The 19,111-nt window shown below is 48.2% G+C and overlaps 2 protein-coding genes, 1 long non-coding RNA gene and 1 other non-coding gene across 8 annotated transcripts; 2 read left to right on the forward strand and 2 right to left on the reverse strand.

Annotated features, from left to right (window-relative positions):
* Window positions 1-1,222: 1,222 nt before the first annotated feature.
* ctdspla (CTD (carboxy-terminal domain, RNA polymerase II, polypeptide A) small phosphatase-like a) lies at window positions 1,223-11,714 on the reverse strand. 5 transcript variants are annotated; one of them, XM_052054139.1, is made up of 7 exons: window positions 11,321-11,714; window positions 8,475-8,650; window positions 7,154-7,255; window positions 5,911-5,967; window positions 4,742-4,834; window positions 2,024-2,154; window positions 1,223-1,387 (listed from the first exon to the last, which is right to left on the reverse strand). In XM_052054139.1, the coding sequence occupies exons 1-7, from the start codon at window positions 11,394-11,396 to the stop codon at window positions 1,273-1,275; spliced, it is 750 nt and encodes a 249-aa protein (XP_051910099.1). In that variant the 5' UTR covers window positions 11,397-11,714; the 3' UTR covers window positions 1,223-1,272. The 5 variants fall into 5 exon arrangements, with proteins under 5 accessions (XP_051910099.1, XP_051910100.1, XP_051910097.1 ...); XM_052054140.1 differs by having other exon boundaries at window positions 2,052-2,154; window positions 11,321-11,686; XM_052054137.1 differs by having other exon boundaries at window positions 2,024-2,237; window positions 11,321-11,681.
* A 328-nt stretch (window positions 11,715-12,042) lies between these two features.
* On the reverse strand, window positions 12,043-15,672 carry LOC127592993 (uncharacterized). The gene is made up of 2 exons (XR_007960276.1): window positions 15,525-15,672; window positions 12,043-13,059 (listed from the first exon to the last, which is right to left on the reverse strand). It is a non-coding gene; the product is annotated as an uncharacterized LOC127592993 (long non-coding RNA).
* Window positions 12,075-18,643, forward strand: LOC127592966 (glycine--tRNA ligase-like). Its single transcript, XM_052054107.1, has 17 exons — window positions 12,075-12,347; window positions 13,214-13,315; window positions 13,378-13,480; window positions 13,545-13,686; window positions 13,949-14,037; window positions 14,786-14,862; window positions 14,928-15,073; window positions 15,151-15,300; window positions 15,568-15,730; window positions 16,099-16,263; window positions 16,338-16,444; window positions 16,519-16,665; window positions 16,752-16,837; window positions 16,905-17,014; window positions 17,308-17,401; window positions 18,011-18,201; window positions 18,274-18,643. Exons 1-17 carry the CDS (start codon window positions 12,075-12,077, stop codon window positions 18,397-18,399), a joined length of 2,271 nt encoding a protein of 756 aa, XP_051910067.1. The 3' UTR covers window positions 18,400-18,643.
* On the forward strand, window positions 13,745-13,879 carry LOC127593498 (small nucleolar RNA SNORA84). Its single transcript, XR_007960429.1, has one exon. It is a non-coding gene; the product is annotated as a small nucleolar RNA SNORA84 (small nucleolar RNA).
* Window positions 18,644-19,111: the final 468 nt, after the last annotated feature.

Consider the following 19,111-nt stretch of genomic DNA (forward strand, 5'->3'; position numbering starts at 1 on the left):
CTAATCACGGATTGCGCAAAGAGCCTTGCAAATAACACACCCAAAGAAAGGCCCTGCTTCTTTCAAACAGACAACAGAGGGGTTGGGGGGGGGGGTGTCATCATTTGATGACAACAAAAGTGAAATTTCTGAGAGCAAAGTGCATGAGTGGAAGTCAAACATGTCTGGATTGAAGAGAAATACGTTTTACAAGCCAGGCAGGGGCGTGCAAAGGGGTGGTCGGGGAGGGCGGTCGTAGCCCCTGAGGCATGAAAAAAAGGAATCCATTCTGTCCACCAAGCAAAAAAGTCTCAACTTTAGGAGAACATTTGTCAGGACAGGAAAAGAAAATATTCTTTCTCAAATCTCTCTTGATTTTCAATGTTCGCATTTTCTTTTTGGAGGCAAAAGTGGAAAACGTGCATGGTGAAACCAGTTTCTTAAATTTCACAAAACCAAAATCGCAACTCTTTACTCAATTCTAAAAATAGAAGCGAGACAAAAACAACTTTACCTGACATGAATAAAGTTGTACTTTTCCAAGAAGTTGGAATTTGACAGAAAAAAAGTCATAGTAGCGAAAGCACCCCCGCCCCCCCCAAAAAAAAGATGACTGAAATAAAGGCAATGGGCTTGGAAGGTTCCGAGATGAAGTTGACATTTTCAAAAGGTCTCACGTAGCAGGACGCAAAGTGAGTGTGTGCAAACTTGCAGCTTTAATCATGTTGTACAGTACAATTTACATTTCTTCTTGTCAATATATTACAATGCACCTGAACACCCCCCCACCCACACCAATAAATACAATTTGATATCATCTAGGCTAATCAATACATGTCTCGGCAACATTGACTCGGTGGATGCTGATGTTCATCATAATCACTCCAAGCACTCACGCGTCATTAAGTCAATCCATCAACTACAAAAGAAAAAGGGTCACAATTTCTGGTTAAATAGTGGGAATGGGGGGGGTAGAGCGAGACGGGTGGATGAGGGAGTTATTGGGGTAATAAAGTGCGACCCCTACCCAACATGAGGAAACAATGAAGGCACTTCATTCTGAAAGAGAAGACCAAGGAACGTCTTGCACCAGAAAAATAAACAACCCCACCCTTCCCCACTCCGAAAGACTTTGTTTTCCCCGGTAACTAAAATATGAATTTGATAGAAAAAGTACTTGTTTTAAGTATGTCTTCTTCTTCGTCTCCTTAGAAACATGGGAGTCTTTTGTTGGGGGGAGGGGGGGAGGGCGGGGCAGGCGGGCTGCTTTTGGGGCCCCCTGCTACCTGTCCCTCAGGCTCTGTAAGAGGCTGTGAACATCATCTTCTTTACTGAGGCCCTCGAAGATGGGGAGCAGCTCCAGGAGCTCCTTGTCGGCCATGTCGTCGAACCACGACTGCACCGGCACCTGAGCGACACCCCCCCAAAAAAAGCAAAACAAAAGACCCGGTGATTCGTCATCGGTGACGACCGTCGACATTCATATTTTTTTTGTTTGAGTTTGAAGTGTTCATTGAAAAAGGGGAAAGCAGTTCATATTTGATCATCAATCAGTCTGCTTATTATTCCCTGTCATAGTGCAAACTGTGAGAACTTTGGGAGTTAAAAAAAAAAGTGAGAGTAAGACCTCCCTTTTTTTTGTGGCAAGAGTAGATCTTTGACGCATTTCTGCTGTGTAAAAAAAGTTCTCGTGGAAGCTGGTTCCGAATAGCTCATAGACGACTGTGAGTGGTCTCCAAATGCTGGAGCCTTGGAAGGGCAAGACAACTTCATCAAGTAAGTCTCGTGTACAGAGTTTTCTTGACTGGTTCGCTCGCCGTCTAGCCGCACAGTCACTATTCGGGCCCATCTTTAGTTACGTTTTTTTGGGTTTGTTTTTACACATCAACAGATGACAACGTAAAACTGCTAGAGACAAGCAAAAGCGTCCAATCTTCTCCTCAACCCCAAAAAGGAGTTCTTGGATTCAATCTCGAGAATTGAAACCAATGGTGAGGAGAGCGCAACTCTGCCAAATATCGGAATGGGCGCTCTTGTGGCCCACCATTGGTCGACGCGTGCAATCGACTCACAGCGTTCTCGGGGTGGAAGATGTAGGAGGCGGGCGAGTTGTCCACGATGATGACCTTGGCGAGTTCCCGGCCCAGCCGGCTGAGGTCTTTGACATAGTTTCCTCTGTGGAACACACAGGATTCCCTGAAGAGACGAGCACGGAACACGCCCCGGCGGTCCAGGAGGTCAGCCACGGGGTCCGCGTACTGGAAAAAGGCCGCACGGCGCACAGAGTCAGAGATTTGGCCTTGTTTGTTTGTTTATTGAACATATAACATATACAGTCATAATTTGACAGAAAATAAGGTAGATAAAAAAGTAAAAAGAAAAATCAGTCTTCATTCAACACAGTTATTATGTTCAAGGGAGTAGGATGAAGTAAAAAACTAGTCCTACCCCGTTATGTGTTTACATCTACTAAACCATTTTTATATCAATCAGAAAAGAAAAAGTAAGAAGAAGTCTCCATTAAGGCTCATAATTTACCCTTAACCGTGATATTTTTACAACTTTTGGTTTGTATCGGGATTATATACATCCTCACCCTGGCACTCGTGTCAATTTTCTCTTGTATTCATAATGGATATTTCAATACCTTTCTCTATTTAAGATAAGATATCCTTTATTCGTCCCACACTGGGGAAATTTACAAGCCTTTTATCAACTTAGTTCTGATTTATCATTATATTTCATGTTTAAAATTTATCAGTTTAACTCTGATTGATGTAGGTTGTTTGTACTATTTTTTTAAATTTATTTTTGAACTCAGCAAGCGATTTACACATTTTTAGGTCTGTTTCGAGATTATTCCACAGATTAACACCTTTGCTAGATACACTTCTTTGCTTGATGTTTGTTCTTGTTTTGAGTTTGTTGAATAAATTGGTACCTCTTAATTCATAGTTGCTTTCTCGAATTTCGAAAAACTTCTGAATGTTTTGGCAGAGCAGGTTATTGTGTGCTTTGTACATTAATTGGGCGATTTTAAAGTCAACCAGGTCATAAAATTTCATCGTATTTAATTTGATAAATAGTGGATTTGTGGGTTCCGTATATTTTGATCTATTAAGAATTCGAATTGCTTTTTTTTTGTAGTTTGAGAATAGGGAGTGTGTTTGTTTTGCAGGGATTTTCCCATATTTCCACACAGTAGGTCATATATGGTAATAATAATGAAGTGTATAATGTGTACAAAGATCTCTTATTTAACACTTCCCTGGTTTTGTAGAGGATCCCTACGGTCTTGGCTATTTTTCTTTTTACGTTATCGATATGTGGTTTCCTTGCGTGCGCCCCGGCACCTGACAACACTGAACGCTGTCCGCTGTGCTCAGCGCTGATCCGAAAAAGGCTGAACTCAGGCCACGTCGCTTTCTCGCTTCACTTGCTGGCTTTCCAATGGAAGGCGTTCCTCTCATTTGGCCACCAGATGGTACCGTTTCTCCCCCACTCGGGATTAAAATCCACCGCCCCCCCAAAAAAAGGCATTAAAAATAGGATGTTGTGTAGATTGCAGTTTTAACTCATTTTAATACATTGTGGAAGCAAGATTTTCTAATATTTTGTACAGCAGTGTCCAATTACAAATATAACCAGGTGAACCATACTTAGACTTATGTAGTGAAGGCTGCCTTGTTTAACAAATGTAGCACTGTCAAAACAAACGGGAACATATAGAGCGTGTAGGAATCAGACCAGGAAGTGGAGTAAGGGTGACATGCACGTGAAGGAGGTCAACTGGTCACTCGTTGAACTGTGTCTACTGCTTGTCCCAAAATGATACACCCATGATCGTCGTTGTAACCCCGGCGATATCCAGGTAATTGGTAGCTATTTTACCATGAAGCTCGTTAGGCGTTATATTTGGACGGGTGATTAATTATTTGGATGGTATTTGTAGAGCAAAATATCGGGGTTTGGAGTTTGAAATCTGCCGCTTCGCAATGTTACAAGATGTAAATATGTTTTTTTGACTGTGAAATGATATGAACTGTGTATCTGTTCATATCATTTGATATGATACACAAATGAGGGGAGATCATTTGTGTTTTTCCACCTGTTTTGTATACACCCAACATGCCGGAAAGTGTTTCCTCTCATCACATTGGATTGTAATGATTCGTCGGCCTGCGCTTTTAAGTTTCATGGATTGTTGGGGCTTGGAAATAATGTATTTTTTATTTCTCTTCCCTTATCAAGCAAGCCACTGCTGCTGTTTATTATGGTGAAATTTTCTTTAATCTGTTAGATAATTTTCTTTGATCCCTTTTCCAACTCTTTTAAAATTCAGTTAACGTCTGTCTTTCATCTCAATGCTGAACAATTTTTCATTGTTCAGTCGGGAATAAAGCCCACCTAAAAATTATTTTGGGTCCAGTCCGGTCTTTCCAAACAAAACAACTACAAAACAAACACAAAAAAAGATGGCGAACGATAAGCATTTGAAATGATTACAAGTATCAAAGTATTTTTAAAGTTGTTCCTTAATCTTGATTTTTTTTTCTGGATTTTCCAAATGTCCAATTTGACCCTCCTGCGACAGAACAGTCGACCTCAAATCCCGCCAAAATCATAAATATTACCGTCCTGGGCCGTTTTAGGATTGAAGCATTTATAAAAAAAAATTAAATTAAATTAAATTAAAAAGATAAAGGAATGAAAAGGCAACATTTTTCCAGCTGTCTTTGTGAGGCTACCCAGTTGCGCTGACCTTGGCTAAGCTGGCGGTGAAGAGGACACATTCGAAGAGCTCCCCCATCCTCTGCAGGAACTCGTCCACGTGAGGCCTCTTCAGCACATACACCTGAAAAACAGATGGATCCATTTTTTCATTTTGCACCATAAATGGGAACGTGGATCTGAATTTGCTAAATGTCGGACATTTCAGGTGTCCTCCGGCGAATAGCCGCTGCTCCCGAGCGCAAGTAATCGAGAAGAGGCCGAGTTTGAGGCAGAAAGCCTATCCTGGATTACTTGAACCAGGTCGCAGCCGCGCGTCGACGGCCGCTCCTCACGCCACCTCTCAACTTACGGTGCTCCGGAAGCAGTTCGCTTGAATTTCAAAGCATAGCAGAACAAAAATCACAATAATAGCACGTGAATTAAAAATGTTCTCAAATAATACATGTTAAAAAAAAAAAGATTATTTGAAACCTGCATGATGAAGACATCAAATTAAGACCAAAAAAAATCTTTTTTGGGGGGGAAAGGATTTTAAAACCCAGAAAAGAGGAAAAACAAATCAAATTAGCAATAGTAAACAACTACAAATAATGTAAACTAAAATATGCATAAAATACAATGAAAAAATAAAAGAATCACATGAGAGCAAATACATTAAACTTAGCAAGAGTAAAATAAAAATTGATTAAGATGAAAAATATGAGATCCTGAAAATACACCGTATTAAATCTATACATTTTAAAATATGAGAAAAATAATTTCAAAATGAAAGAATAAAGTCAAAAATAAAAAATGTCAATGATTTGTCAATAAAGAAAAACAAACCACATATTTCAAGTTCAAATAAAATGGAAAAGATACATTGAAGTAAAGAGTGACCCCCCCAAAAAATAGAAGTTCAAATAAAAAAAATAAAATACAAAACTTCATTCTTTTTTGCTACAAACAATTCCAAGAAGCAGACATCTAGATGACGAATCAAACATGTCATTTGAAAGAACCAAAAACGACTATTTTGAATCAAGAGTTGGTATAACATGAACAGAGCAAAATGAGGAAATCAATCCACGCTCCCTGACAAGTTGAAGTGCTTATCCATGGACGCGCTTGGAATAAACGTGTCTGCCGTTCTTTGTCTCAGCGCGTGGCGGGGAAAACAACAAAATGTATTTCTCACGCACGTGAGCGGGCGCGTACCTGATGAACAGTTCCATCGATCTCCACCGGAACGATGAAGTCTGCGTTGCTAATGGGCTGCGGGGCACACACAAGGCAACGAGACCTCGCGTTAGCCAATCAATCACACAGGCGTGTCGAGGGCGGGGCAACGTGAGAAACGCCAGCGAGGAGGAGACGCGGCGCGGGAACGTGCACGGGTGTGAGATGAGAAGAAGAGATTGGATGGGAGCCCATCGTTTCCTTGGAAGCAAATGGAGAGCTGCCTCACAAGTCAACAGCCACTGTGACTGTCGGAGCCTTGTTCCTTCTTTTTTTGGGGGGAGGTGGGGCACAAGTACAGTCATCCTCCCGTGTGTCAGCATCCGCAATACATAAAATACATTTGAAGCAATCTGGCGCATATATCTGGGGTGGGGTAACCAAGTCCTAGAAAAGAAGAATCAATCAATAGTCCGTTAATTAAGGGCCTGCCGTGCATTTTTGGGGGAATGTGGGAGGAAAGCCGAGTACCCCGAGAAAACCCACGCGGGCACGGGGAGAACATGCCAACTCCACACAGGAAGGCCAAAGCCAGTAGCTTTGCACGGTGAACCCAGGGACCGCAATAGAAACCAACCCCAAGACGTTTTCAAACGGCCACATTGTCTACAACTGCAGCGACTCACTTTTGCCTTCACGTCGGGGGAACCGCCCGATTGGATTCTGACTGATGCCCCCCCCTCACCCCCCCCCAATAACATTCAGTATCCGCAACCCCCACACGACACGCCGCTTCAGTCTCCACACGCGCGTTATGTAACCCAGCAGCTATTTTTAGATGGGCCGTTCCGTCCACATGTGGGTGGCTACGGTGCAGCGCGCCAACAGGACACGGCTCGCTGGGAAGGCTTCGGCTTTGATGCAAAGCTTGGCCCGCAAAGCATTTGCAGTTCATTTACTCCGCCATCTGCGGCGGACGACAAAACATTTCACCAGCCCAAACAACCACAAAAGTTAAGTTGAGCACCTCAACACAATCTGAAAATCAGCTCGGCCACGTTTTTAATTGGTGGCACACTGCCAGTCGAACAACCTTTGGAGCAAACAACTTGCTCGCTAACTCACATTCTTGCCATCAAGGTCAACGTTAGGTAGTCGTTTCAACTCGACGGATTGTTTTAGCCCCCAAATCCAAGTTAGGCGTTGACATCGTTTGGCTCGGCTTCCCTCCCGTCGTCCACCGGTGCCGTTTCGATCCGAGACTCCCGTGAACGGAGCATACCTTGAAGGAGCTGTGAACCAGAGTCTCATCCAGGTCGATCACGACGCAGTTCCTGCCGCAGTCTGCTATACTGACCTCAGGCAGGAGGAACTTGGCTGGGGGCTGCCAAGGCAACACAGAAAAACATGCGAGAATTAATTAGATGCCGTTTCATCAGCGGAAGCAACCGTCACACGCTGACAAACCACACGAGTGGAAGCTCTTAGTTGAAAGGCTCTTTTCCAAAACGAAATTTCATCAAGTCCCAAAGGGGACAGTTCTGCTCAATGTGCTCATAGACTCGGACTCAAGCGTGCCACCCAATCCAGCCACCAAAGCTTCGAGCGCTTGTCAAAAGTGGCCGCTTGAAGTCACCTTGTGTTGACTCTGCCCTGTGCCGCCTTTGGGGACTGAAGAGAGGGAGAGAAAAAAAAGTGCAGCCCCGGTGTTTGTTGCCAAATGGGCCGCAGACTGACAGACAAGCGTGACGGGACAGATGGTACAGCCCTGTGGGGGGGGGGGGGGGGGGGGGGGGGACACATAGTGCAATACAGGAATCTCAGAGGGATTCATTTGATTGATTTTTTTTTTACAGTTTCGCAATCATGACGGGGAATGTCATCACGTTGAACGGAATGAACGTGATTGACAGGCTCAGGCTGCATTTTCACGATGGCGCATCAGAGTCAGAAAAGCATTTGGCGGCGGGGATTTGAAAGAAAGGAGAAAAAAAGGTGTCGCTAACCTCCTGGATGCAAGACATGTCTCGGGTAAACGCGAGCGGAGACGGCCAAAAGATTTGTCGCTCCCTCGGGGGCTTTTTGCGCCGTCGCCAGCAATTTTGGCACCGCGCGTACGCGCTCAACTGGTCAAAAAGGGGGAGGGTGGTGAAATCTGTCGCTCCGCCTGCAACGCCCTCACGTGTGGGCAAGGAGAGCCGGCACACTGAATGGGAAAAGCGGCCCGAAGCACAACGAGAGGTCTCCGAGCCCACACCTCAGAGGCATTTTTAAGACACTGCGCAGACTAATTGCGCTTCAGAAAAGCACTTGACTCGTGACATGACCAACATCTTTGCTTTTCGCCTTTGTTTTCAATGGATTTATTTGGGGAATAGTGGATGGTCGGAAAGAAGGGAGGGCAAACAATTGTTTGGGAATTGGCGCACGAATGCCCCGCCCCGATCTGGCACTTTGAAAAACACGCTCCATATTCAACCACACTAAAATCTAAGACAAAAACAACCCCCCCCCCCAAAAAAACAAAACAAACAAAAAGTAGCTGATAAACATTTGTAGTGGGAAGACTAAAAAATGTCGTGCAGAGAGCAAACGCTTCTCACCTTGAGAGGAGCGCCGTTCTCCTCGGGCAGCGGTGGGGGCGGCGGCAGGGCGCGCGTCTTGTTGTTGGCGAGCGGCGGCTCCACGCGGTAGTCATTGTAGTTGCGAAAGCAGCAGAACAACGGGCTGAAGATGCTCCGACTGTGCCGCTTCTTGAGGCTGCCGTTGGACTGGGAGACTAGAACAGAAAGTTGGGGGTGGGGGGGGGGGGATAAAATGGAGGTGAGGCGCGAGCAAAAAAATAAAAATCCAACAAATGTGGACGCCACGCAGGAAAAGGTGAGGGCAAAAGGACGACAACAGGAGCGGAAGGCGTCCCCGTGGCCCCGCCCGGCATGCGGTTGACCCGCCAAAGAGCCCGGTCCGGCTCCCAGGAGGCCAAGCGTCCATCCATTCCGATCCTCTGTGTTGGAGGCGCTTTGCTTCCATCTTGCGGCCTCGCCAAGCAAGCCCTTTTTGCGGGGCTGCCCGCAACAACTGTATTTTAGGACCTGGCAGCTGCGGTCGAGCGGCCAAGCGGGTAAAGAGGTCAGTACCAGGAGGGCGCGTGGCGGTGGCTGCGTTAATAATGCAAACGGAAAAACAGGGTCGCTTTGAAACGGCACGGCTGTGTGGAAAGTTTCCCGAACAAAGGCCAAACCGCTTTTGCGACCGCTGCTTCTGATGGGAGCGCACTGGCCACCAGGGGGCAGTCCAGTACAGCCGGAGAGACGCGTCGTAAGAAGACTTCCACCGCAAGTAGTAGAATTGAGGTGGGGGGGGGGGGTGACGACGGCTGCTTCTCGAGCGCCCGCTACGAAGGAGATGACGAGCAAGGGGGCTCGCAATGAAAACACCGAGAGCTCAGGGAAGAAACAATGAGCGCGACGAGACGCCGCTGCGCAAGCAGGCTGCGAAGTTGCTCGCCAGCCGCGGCGCTCGACGCCTGGCGGCAAGCGCACGTGATGAAAAACCCGCGACTATTCGGAGGCCCCAAACGCAGAACAACAAAGCGGGCGTCTCGCTTTGTCGGACAAGCTTTCAAATCAACTGGCGCTCTTGCCCCGTTCTCCATGCGCAGCTGTGACCACTTTTTGCACAGGTGGAATTCGATATCCTTTGAAATGCTTCGCCCCCCTGAAACGGAGGATTGAAAAGTGTGACGGGAGGTGATGCGAAAAGACGATGCAGATTTGACCTGCAAGAAGCGATCTTGAATGGGGATGGCCTTTCAAATGGACAGGGCACTAAAATGGACCAAAGCATAAGGACGATCCGCCGTCATCATCGTCACACCAGCTAAAAAGCTCATCCGATGGGAGTAGGTGGCTCATCCACTCAGAGCTATCTGCGCGCGGCGCGATCACGGCGAAAGCCTCTCGACGAGAAGAAGCCCTTTGAAGGCGGTGCAAGGGGGCGCTTATTACGCCCCCAGTCACCCGTCACCTACACGCACGCTAAGGGTGACGGGGCACGGAAGACCGCAAGGGTCATTCCATGACGCCAAGAGAGAATATGCCGAGGCATGGCCTTGGAGGCACAAGACCCCCTCTGGCTTGGATTTGGGGTTTTGGCGGGGGGGATGATTTATTTATGCTTCATTTCAGAGCAGCTACATGCTGTATTTTATGCTGAAATGTGTCTTGAGCTGCACTGGACTACTGCTGGTAAATGCAATTATTAGCACATCGAGAGTGCTGCCTTTGTCTTGTGTTCTGTATTGTATTGTATTGTATACTTTGCAGAATTGATGGTCTCTGCTGGCGCTGTGTGTCAACAAATTACTCGTTGAAGGGTTTCTAGAAACTGCAATATCAATACCAGTTTTGTTAGCAGCCTGCAGCGTAAGCCAGCGGGCTTTCGGAAGTCAACCTTAATGTGCGTTGGGTAAGTACTCAACGTGCACTTCCCTTTGGTTTATATTTAGGGTTAAAGAAAATTTTGTTGGGGAGTGGAAACAAAGAGCTTGAGGAAACTAAAAAGCTTTAAGAAAATAAATATAAATATACGTTTTCACTCTGGTGGCGTTGTGAAATGTGCTGCTACCAAAGATGGTGCCTCAAAATCAACTTTTTATTGCATTTGTAACTCTAAAAAAAAAAAGAGAAAACAGAATTATCGAGAAGTTGGCAATTCTGCCTTGCAGTTCTCAGGTTTTGGTTTGGAATCTGTGTGGAGTGTGCATGTTGCTCCAAAGTTTTTATGGCTACTCCACTTTTCACATTCCCAAAATATGCATCTTATATTGTACACAAGTTCGAATGTTAGCGTGACTGCTTGTTCACTCCAAGTCAGCGAGGACAGGCTCCGGCTCACTCTCAAGGTTAAGGTTTCCTTAAGAAAATGAATGGATGCAGACCTAATTTTGAATTTTATGCATTTTAAAAAAGGGGGTCGCCTTTTATCCACTGCTCTGCCAAAAACTGCCGAAAAGAATGCTGCTATTCATTTTGCAGGCTACCAAAAAACAAAACACTAAGCACAGAGGAGTAAGTATTTTGATAACTCAATTGTTTTGTGTGTCGACTTGTTTGATTTTGCTGCGTTCTCGAGGTAAATCCAACAATGTTTAGTCCGTAAAGCACACAAAGACAGAAAGTACCCGCCCCCTCTTGCAAAGGAAGCAGGGGTGTGCAATCACGCGAGGAAACATGACAGAAATCGTTCAAATCCAGCGTATTTGGGGTGAATCGTTTATATAACGTGGGGGGCGGGGGGCTAGATATCAACTGCGGCGCTTGTATCGGCCGAGCATTTGTTACTGCAGTATTCAGTGTCCTCTGCACCGTGCAATATTTTACACACGGTGAGGGGGGTGGGGGAAATAACATGGAAGCGTGTCATGATAAATCAAACGTGTACGTCTTACCTTGGTCTTGACTCGCGCAAATGCTTTCCTCCTCTTTGGGATTTGCAACCTGTGTTATGATGGACGTGTTGTCCATGGAAAATGCGAGATGCGGTGCGCCGTGAGGGGGGCTACACCGTGCGTGTTATTCCTCGGCGAACATGACTGTTGAAGCCAGTCGACTACACTTCCCAGGAGGCTTTGCGATTCGGCCGCTGCATCGTGATACCTTCACTTGGTGTCGGAGACAAGGTGACTGTTGACTGCAATGTGAACGACATGGAGGGAAGAAACAAAAAAATAAAAACAAACCAAAAAACAAGAGTCGGTCACGAGTGCACAAATTAAAGTGCGTAAATTAACCGCGGGTTCCGATTTATGTATTCAACGTGCGCGGTAAACAGAGGACTTCCAGTCGTCGTGCCTCAACATGCAATCGTAGAGACATCTGGTGGACAAAACTCAAACAGCACCCAACTAATTTTCCGAAGAAAATAGACAAAAAGACGAAGTCGAATTACAGAAGAGTACCAATTTATCTCTTTTTTGTGTGGTGGTGGGGTCTTGTTTCCATTTCATTTCAGCAAACGGGATTCAGATGATGGATGCCTGTTCTTTTGTGGCGAATCTGCGGACGGGTGGCTTAGCTTGATTTGCCCCGCCCCCCTCCGTTTCTCTTGAGACGAAAGTGTGGGCGATGTATTTAAAAGACATTTACTTGACATCTTGACGTCGGAGCGATTTCATCATTCTCCTCAAGCGTTCCTGTCTGTCCATGCTTGTTCTTCTCCGGGGGGCTTCTGCATCGGCACCGCTGAGGACCATCCCCGACATTCCCTCGCTGTGCTCGGTGCTGCGGGTCCGGCCTGTTCGGTTAGATCGCCTCCGGAACCGGCCCCTTTCCACGTCGGCTCGCCTTTCCAACAGGAACAAGAAAAAGAACCTGTGGCAGGAGCTGCAGCAGCGACGACTGGAAGAAGGACGAACAACCATGGACGGCGACATGGAGCAAATCCTCGCCCCTTTGAGGCTCGCAGTCAAGGAACAGGTTCGTTTATAGTGCAAGAAAGTCTTTCTGTGCCGACGCCAGGTTCGGCTTCAATCAGGACAGCTCAGTCCAGTCAATGAATGGAGCTTCCAACTAGCTCGCTGCTGGCGAGTCGTCGCAGTAGCGTCTGCGCCCTTGTGCCACGTTTCAGCCGCGGCCACAGCTGTGGCTTTTTAAACGGGTGTGGTCCAATCAATCGACAAGTTCATATTTCACGACATTTAAAAAGCGCTGGTCTCAACTTTCATGGTTGGTTCTTTTATTTATTGGGAGTGTAACCCGTTTTTTCCAGCATCAAAACGTACTTTTTTGTTAAAATTCATGTGTGTGGCTCCTAGAGCCGGCTCTTTGAAGTGAACGACACACTCTAAAAGGAGCCGGAATTCCCATCACTAATAAAGTTGAGTTTCCGTTGCTCCGTTCAGTAAGTTGAAATCACCCCGCGCTGGCGTGGAACTCATTTCAAGTGCGTCGTATCATTGAGTAAAGGATAGCTTCGTCAAAAGAACGCAAAAAGGACATAAACCCCTATTTTCAAAAGCAGAAAGTCGTCATACAAGGTCCCACTAAAGCAAGGAAAATAGCTGGTGATTTTTTGACACAAGGAGAGTGGGGTCGGTCCATCTATTTTGGCGGGGCTCTTCTTCCAGGGTGCCGGGGGGGGGCTCAGGAGCAAAGGCGCCGTCTTGCTTTAGGGCTGACAAGGAGTGATCTGTGGGCGGAGGAAGAGTATGAAAATTAGGATGACAACAGCGGACAATGGCTCAGGATATTGACAATCGTCTCTTTGTCGAATTTGATGGCAGTGGATGCTGAAAGTTGGTGCCCTCCCCGCTTCACAGTTATGCCCCCTGTCTGTTTTTCAGGGGGATCTCGTTCGCCAAATGAAGCAGGACGGCGCTCCCGACGTGGACGTGACCAAAGCGGTGGCCGAACTGAAAGCGAGGAAGCGCAATTTAGAGGCCAAGGTACAACAGTTGAGCCCTGCTTGGCAATCTCGCCCAGGAGTCATTGATCAAACTGCCCGCAGGAGCTGGCGTTGCAACCCAAAGATGACATTGTGGACAGGACCAAGATGGAGGACACCCTGAAGAGGCGTTTCTTCTACGACCAGGCCTTCGCCATCTACGGCGGTACGACAAAGCTCGCTCGATGCATGTCGACAGATGCGGTTGACCGAGTCTTCATCCTCTTCAGGTGTGAGCGGCCTGTACGACTTTGGGCCGGTGGGCTGCGCCCTGAAGAACAACATCTTGCAGGCGTGGAGGCAGCACTTCATCCAGGAAGAGCAGATCCTGGAGATCGACTGCACCATGCTCACCCCCGAGCCCGTCCTCAAGTGAGCCAGAAATCAAACTTGTGCACATTCCCCTTGTGGGGCGCTTTTTGTTTTTGCTGCCTGGTGGTTCCTACGGTCAGCTCCCAAGTGCTGGACGGTGGGTTGTTTTTGACAGGCGCACATGGACTCTGCAATTTCATGCGTGGGAGCTGTCATTATCGCAGACTTCCACAGCCCGGTTGTAGATACACTCTTTAAAAGTGACGGCGTATGGAAGGTCACAGCACCTGGAGACGTGTTCACCATTTCTTTGTGTCAACAGGACATCGGGACATGTTGACAAGTTTGCTGACTATATGGTGAAAGATGTCAAGAATGGCGAGTGCTTCAGGGCAGACCATCTCCTCAAGGGTACCTCTACTTACATTTTTTTTTAAAGATACAAGGTCACTGAGCATTATTATTCATTCATTCATTCATCTTCCGAGCCGCTTGATCCTCACTAGGGTCGCGGGGGGTGCTGGAGCCTATCCCAGCTGTCTTCGGGCAGTAGGCGGGGGACACCCTAAATCGGTTGCCAGCCAATCGCAGGGCACACAGAAACGAACAACCATTCGCACTCACTCACACCGAGGGACAATTTAGAGTGTTCAATCAGCCTGCCACGCATGTTTTTGGAATGTGGGAGGAAACCGGAGCATCCGGAGAAAACCCACGCAGGCCCGGGGAGAACATGCAAACTCCACACAGGGAGGCCGGAGCTGGAATCGAACCCGGTACCTCTGCACTGTGAAGCCGACGTGCTAACCACTAGACTACCGGGCCGCCCGATTATTATTATTTATTTTTTTTACGCAATGTTATGCAATTGTACTTAATTGGCCCTAAATGAAAGTCTGCTAGCTCAATGCTGTCATGCAGTGCAAGACTCTGTGGACAGGCTAACGAGATGAGCGTATTCTCTCTCCTCTGTTAAAACTGACTGCTATTAGTGCAGCTTACTGGGTCACTCCCTTGTGAAAAAAAACCCAAAACACATTTTGATGTATGCACAGACTGCGATGAAACCTCCTTCCACCCTAAATGCCGATGTAAAAACAGCGTGCGCTTGCTTACTGTGTCGGCGGAATTGGATTCACTGATCGTTTTTTTTCTGCAGCGCATCTGCAGAAGATGATGGCGGACAAGAAGTGTACTGCAGAGAAGAAGGCTGAGATGGAGGATGTCATCACGCAGGTGACTGAAGGGAGGGGGGGATAGGCCTCTACTTTGGACACACTGATTAAGGTTGTATTCGACAGATGGACAACTACACGCAGCAAGAGTTGAGCGACCTTTTCGTCACGTACAGCGTCAAGTCTCCCACCACGGGAAATGACCTCACGGCGCCCATCGCCTTCAACCTCATGTTCCAGACCTCCATCGGACCAGGGGGGAACATGCCAGGGTGAGGAAGGAAGGGAAGGGAAAAGCCCACGACGCTCCGTGTAAATCTGGTCTTATGACGCTGGTCTCCATGCGCAGCTATCTGAGGCCTGAAACGGCTCAGGGCATCTTCCTCAACTTCAAGCGACTGCTGGAGTTCAACCAGGGAAAGCTCCCCTTTGCTGCCGCTCAGATCGGAAACTCCTTCAGGAATGAGATCTCGCCTCGCTCCGGGCTCATCCGTGTCAGGTGGGGGCGGGGTGTGGGGGGCTATCGCCGCTTCGTTTGTACGAAACCTTTCTAAGGGTTCTTTGGTTCCCCGCTTCAAGTTACAGGTCGGACTTAATTTGGAAAAAACGGAAATGAAATCTGTTGCATTTGCAGGGCTGGGTACATGAAAGGGTTTGATCTGGTACTGATCGAAAGTAACTATTTTTTTCCCCTCTCCCCTTTCTCGGAACGGGTAAACGTACCTTAAATCAGGACACGTCTTCATGTTTGTGCCTTCCCCGACAGAGAGTTCACCATGGCCGAGATCGAGCACTTTGTGGACCCCGGCGAGAAGGTGCACCCCAAGTTCTCCAACGTGGCCGACCTGGACATCCTGCTGTACTCCTCCGGGGCTCAGACCAGCGGCCAGTCCGCGCACACCATGAGGCTCGGAGACGCCGTGGAGCAGGTGGGGGGGCCCTTGACTACGTTTGTCCCGCGACCGCCACCGTCCTCCTGAGTGGGAGAAGAGAATCAGCAGCTGTCTCCTGGCATACACTGTCAATGTTTGTCCATCAAAAAAGTGCGAGAGTGGCAAAAGCGCAGATTTCTTGGGAGTATTGATGAAGGACTTACCGGTACTCGTTTTCGGGCGGCATTTTGTCCGGTGCTCGTAGTGAATGCATCAAAGGCTGCGAGTCGGCGAACGACTTCAATTGAAGCGGCTCCACAAAACGAAATCATGGTATCGAAGCACAGAGGAAGTGCGAGACTTGGCCGTTCGGCACGGCCGCCAAGCAGGAAACGGCACCCAATTTGCGCGTTCTTGTCTTGCAGGGGGTGATCAATAATTCGGTTCTGGGCTATTTCATCGGAAGGATCTACCTCTATCTCACCAAAGTGGGAATAGCCAAAGACAAGCTCCGCTTCCGCCAGCACATGGACAACGAGATGGCCCACTACGCCTGCGACTGCTGGGACGCCGAAACCAAAACCTCCTACGTAGGTCTCCTCCGCGTTCACGCGCGCTCTCTCGTCATGGCGCTTGCGCTGATCGCGGCCTTTGCGGCTCGCAGGGTTGGATCGAGATCGTGGGCTGCGCCGACCGCTCCTGCTTCGACCTGAAGTGCCACGCCCAAGCCACCAAGGTGCCCCTGGTGGCCGAGAAGCCGCTGAAAGAAGCCATATCCTTCCGCGACGCCCGCCTTCTCGCCCGCCACCCCTATCGGCAAAGGCTCCTTCCTTAACGTGGCCGCACAAAGTGGTGAACGTGGTCCACTTGGAGCCCAACAAAGGCGCCATCGGCAAGGCCTACAAGAAGGACGCCAAAATCATCATCGAGTACCTGGCCGCGTGCGACGAATGCCGCGTGGCCGAGAAGGAGCGGCTCCTCGAGCGCAGCGGGTGAGTGGGCGAAGCGCGGCGACGCCCCCCCTCCCCCATTGCCTCCGCGCTCGCTGAGTGCCGAGAGTCCCTTTTCAATCCTGCAGAGAGTTTGCCGTCGAGCTGGAGGGAAAGACTTTCAAACTGACCAAAGACATGGTGACCGTCAAGCGATTTCAGAAGACGCTACACGGTGAGATCAGAGCTGGGCTGGCGGCCGCGGAAGGGGGCGCACGCTTCACCTGTCTCCTTTTCCGCAGTGGAGGAAGTGGTGCCCAACGTCATCGAGCCGTCGTTTGGGATCGGCAGGATCATGTACAGCATCTTTGAGCACACCTTCCGCGTCAGGGAGGGCGACGAGCAAAGGACGGTGAGTACGGCCAAAACCCGTCCTAAGCCGGACACTCCAAAATGGACCCGTGACAAAGCGTAGCCTGCTAGCGGGACATGAACATGAAACATTTTCCATTCCTTTCTCCTCTGATATTGGTCAATTACAAAATATGCATGGATGGAATGAGTCAACTGAAAAGAAAAAAAACATTACTTTTGGGTTAGGGTTCCTTACTAAAATGAAGAACGAATCGTTTAAGAATTGAGCTTTTTTGGCGGCCATTTGAAGTGAAACGAGCTCTCTTCTCTCTTGTGACCCTCCACCGCCAGTTCTTCAGCTTCCCAGCAACAGTTGCGCCATACAAGTGCTCTATTCTGCCTCTGAGTCAAAACCAGGAATTTGTGCCCTTCGTTAAAGAGCTCTGTAAGTATGACACTTGTAGTTTGATTTTTTTTTTCCTTGATAGCCGTCCATCCCCGAATCAAAAAATAGTGACTGAATGGCCATTAAAGCAGGCTTCCAAAAGTGGACATGTGTACACGCGTTCACTTATAAAGTCACGTTTCAGATTGGCGTTAGGATGATTGGCTGATACGAGGTATTATCGGCCAATCTTTTTTTGTTTAACATTTGTATTTTCATTTTAAATGATGCCCTCCGAAGTAATCGGCTGATTTTTCACAATTTTTCTCTCTGTTGTGAAGTCAAATGCTAAATGTTTTGTAAAACGGTCAAATGTTTCGCCTGTATTTCATCTTTATTGATGTGTGAAGGGATCCAAATTTTCTCCTGCTAAATATTGGAATTGTCCGAGTACACATCGTCAAATCTCAAAATAAGGGAACATTCTTCCTCGAATCATTTTTGAAATCACCCGTCGCAATCACGACGGCGAAAATTACTTTGGGTGATGTGGGACATTGGGCAGTCGGTCTTCAATTTCATTTCCCCCGGAAGCGCGTTGCATCGAACGTGCCATGAAGCTGTCGATCCGCCGCCCCTGCTCACACCTCTCCTCTCGTCTCCTCTCAGCCGAGGCCATGACTCGAAACGGCGTTTCCTACAAGGTGGACGACTCCGCAGGGTCCATCGGGAGGCGCTACGCCCGGACGGACGAAGTCGGCGTGGCCTTCGGCATCACCGTTGACTTTGACACCGTCAACAAGACGCCGCACACCGCCACCCTGAGGGACCGAGACTCTATGAGGCAGATCCGAGCCGAGGTCCCGTCCGGTCCCATCCCGTCCTCCGGACGAGTCCATGTCTCTTACTGAGCGCGCTCTGTCTCTTCTCAGGTGAGCGAGCTGCCAGTGATCATCCGAGATTTGGCCAACGGGTCTCTGACTTGGGCGCAAGTGGAGAGCAAGTATCCCACCTTTGAAGGACAGGAGACCAGCAAGAGGGACGCGGCCGAGGAGTGAAGTCCTCCTTTCTCTCCTCCGCCTGCGGAGGGGTGGGGGGAATAAATCAATTCAATTCACAGACTTTTGTTGCATTCGCATCATCAAAAGAACGTCACGATGATCACATTCACACATTTCAACAACGTATGACCAGCGTGGTCTTGTTGTTCAAAAGGGAGAAACTGGCAGCGGAAGGAGGCGTACCGCTTTTCAGATACCGAGCGCTCTCAATAAAAAGCGCCAGCACTTACTGGACACGGCATCCCACCTGCATCGTTCTCATTTGTTGTCACAGTTGTTTATTCGGTTCTCCCGGGCAAAGGCGGCACTTGAAGTTCAAACCCACGCCCGCAGACGTGCCACTCGATGAAATCGGAACAAATCAAACAAACGGCAATTAAAAAGAGCTCATCTCTTGCGCGGCGGCGGAACGGCAAGATTGACATTGTTGCGCTGCCGTCGGCTGAAAAAGACCCATTGCAAAGCAGACTACTTTTGTCTGGTTTCTAGGTCTTTGGCTTTTGACCTTTTCGACGTGGGGTATATTTGTGAAGATTCCTCAAAAAGTGACGGCAGCGGGGACGAAACGACTCCCAAACGGCCTTTTGGCCTTAGGTCGTGTCGTACGGCGATACCGAGACATACTCTGAAAACTTTGGTCCGAAACGAATGGCCCAAGACAAATTTTGCATTTGCGTTTGAATTTAATCTGTGGAAAATGTCCGATTCC

The sequence above is a fragment of the Hippocampus zosterae genome, chromosome 20, assembly GCF_025434085.1.
Source record: "Hippocampus zosterae strain Florida chromosome 20, ASM2543408v3, whole genome shotgun sequence".
NCBI lineage: Eukaryota > Metazoa > Chordata > Actinopteri > Syngnathiformes > Syngnathidae > Hippocampus > Hippocampus zosterae.

Bases quoted from the DNA above. Each gene is read 5' to 3' on its own strand.
- ctdspla (XM_052054136.1), bottom strand. From the start codon at position 11,396: ATGGACAACACGTCCATCATAACACAGGTTGCAAATCCCAAAGAGGAG. The intron at 8,651-11,320 runs GTAAGACGTACA...TTTCTGTTCTAG, and splicing joins TTGCGCGAGTCAAGACCAAG to TCTCCCAGTCCAACGGCAGC. The intron at 4,835-5,910 runs GTACGCGCCCGC...TCTGTTTTTCAG, and splicing joins TCGATGGAACTGTTCATCAG to GTGTATGTGCTGAAGAGGCC.
- LOC127592966 (XM_052054107.1), top strand. From the start codon at position 12,075: ATGCTTGTTCTTCTCCGGGGGGCTTCTGCATCGGCACCGCTGAGGACC. The intron at 15,731-16,098 runs GTGGGGGGGCCC...CTTGTCTTGCAG, and splicing joins TCGGAGACGCCGTGGAGCAG to GGGGTGATCAATAATTCGGT. The intron at 16,666-16,751 runs GTGAGTGGGCGA...TCAATCCTGCAG, and splicing joins CGGCTCCTCGAGCGCAGCGG to AGAGTTTGCCGTCGAGCTGG.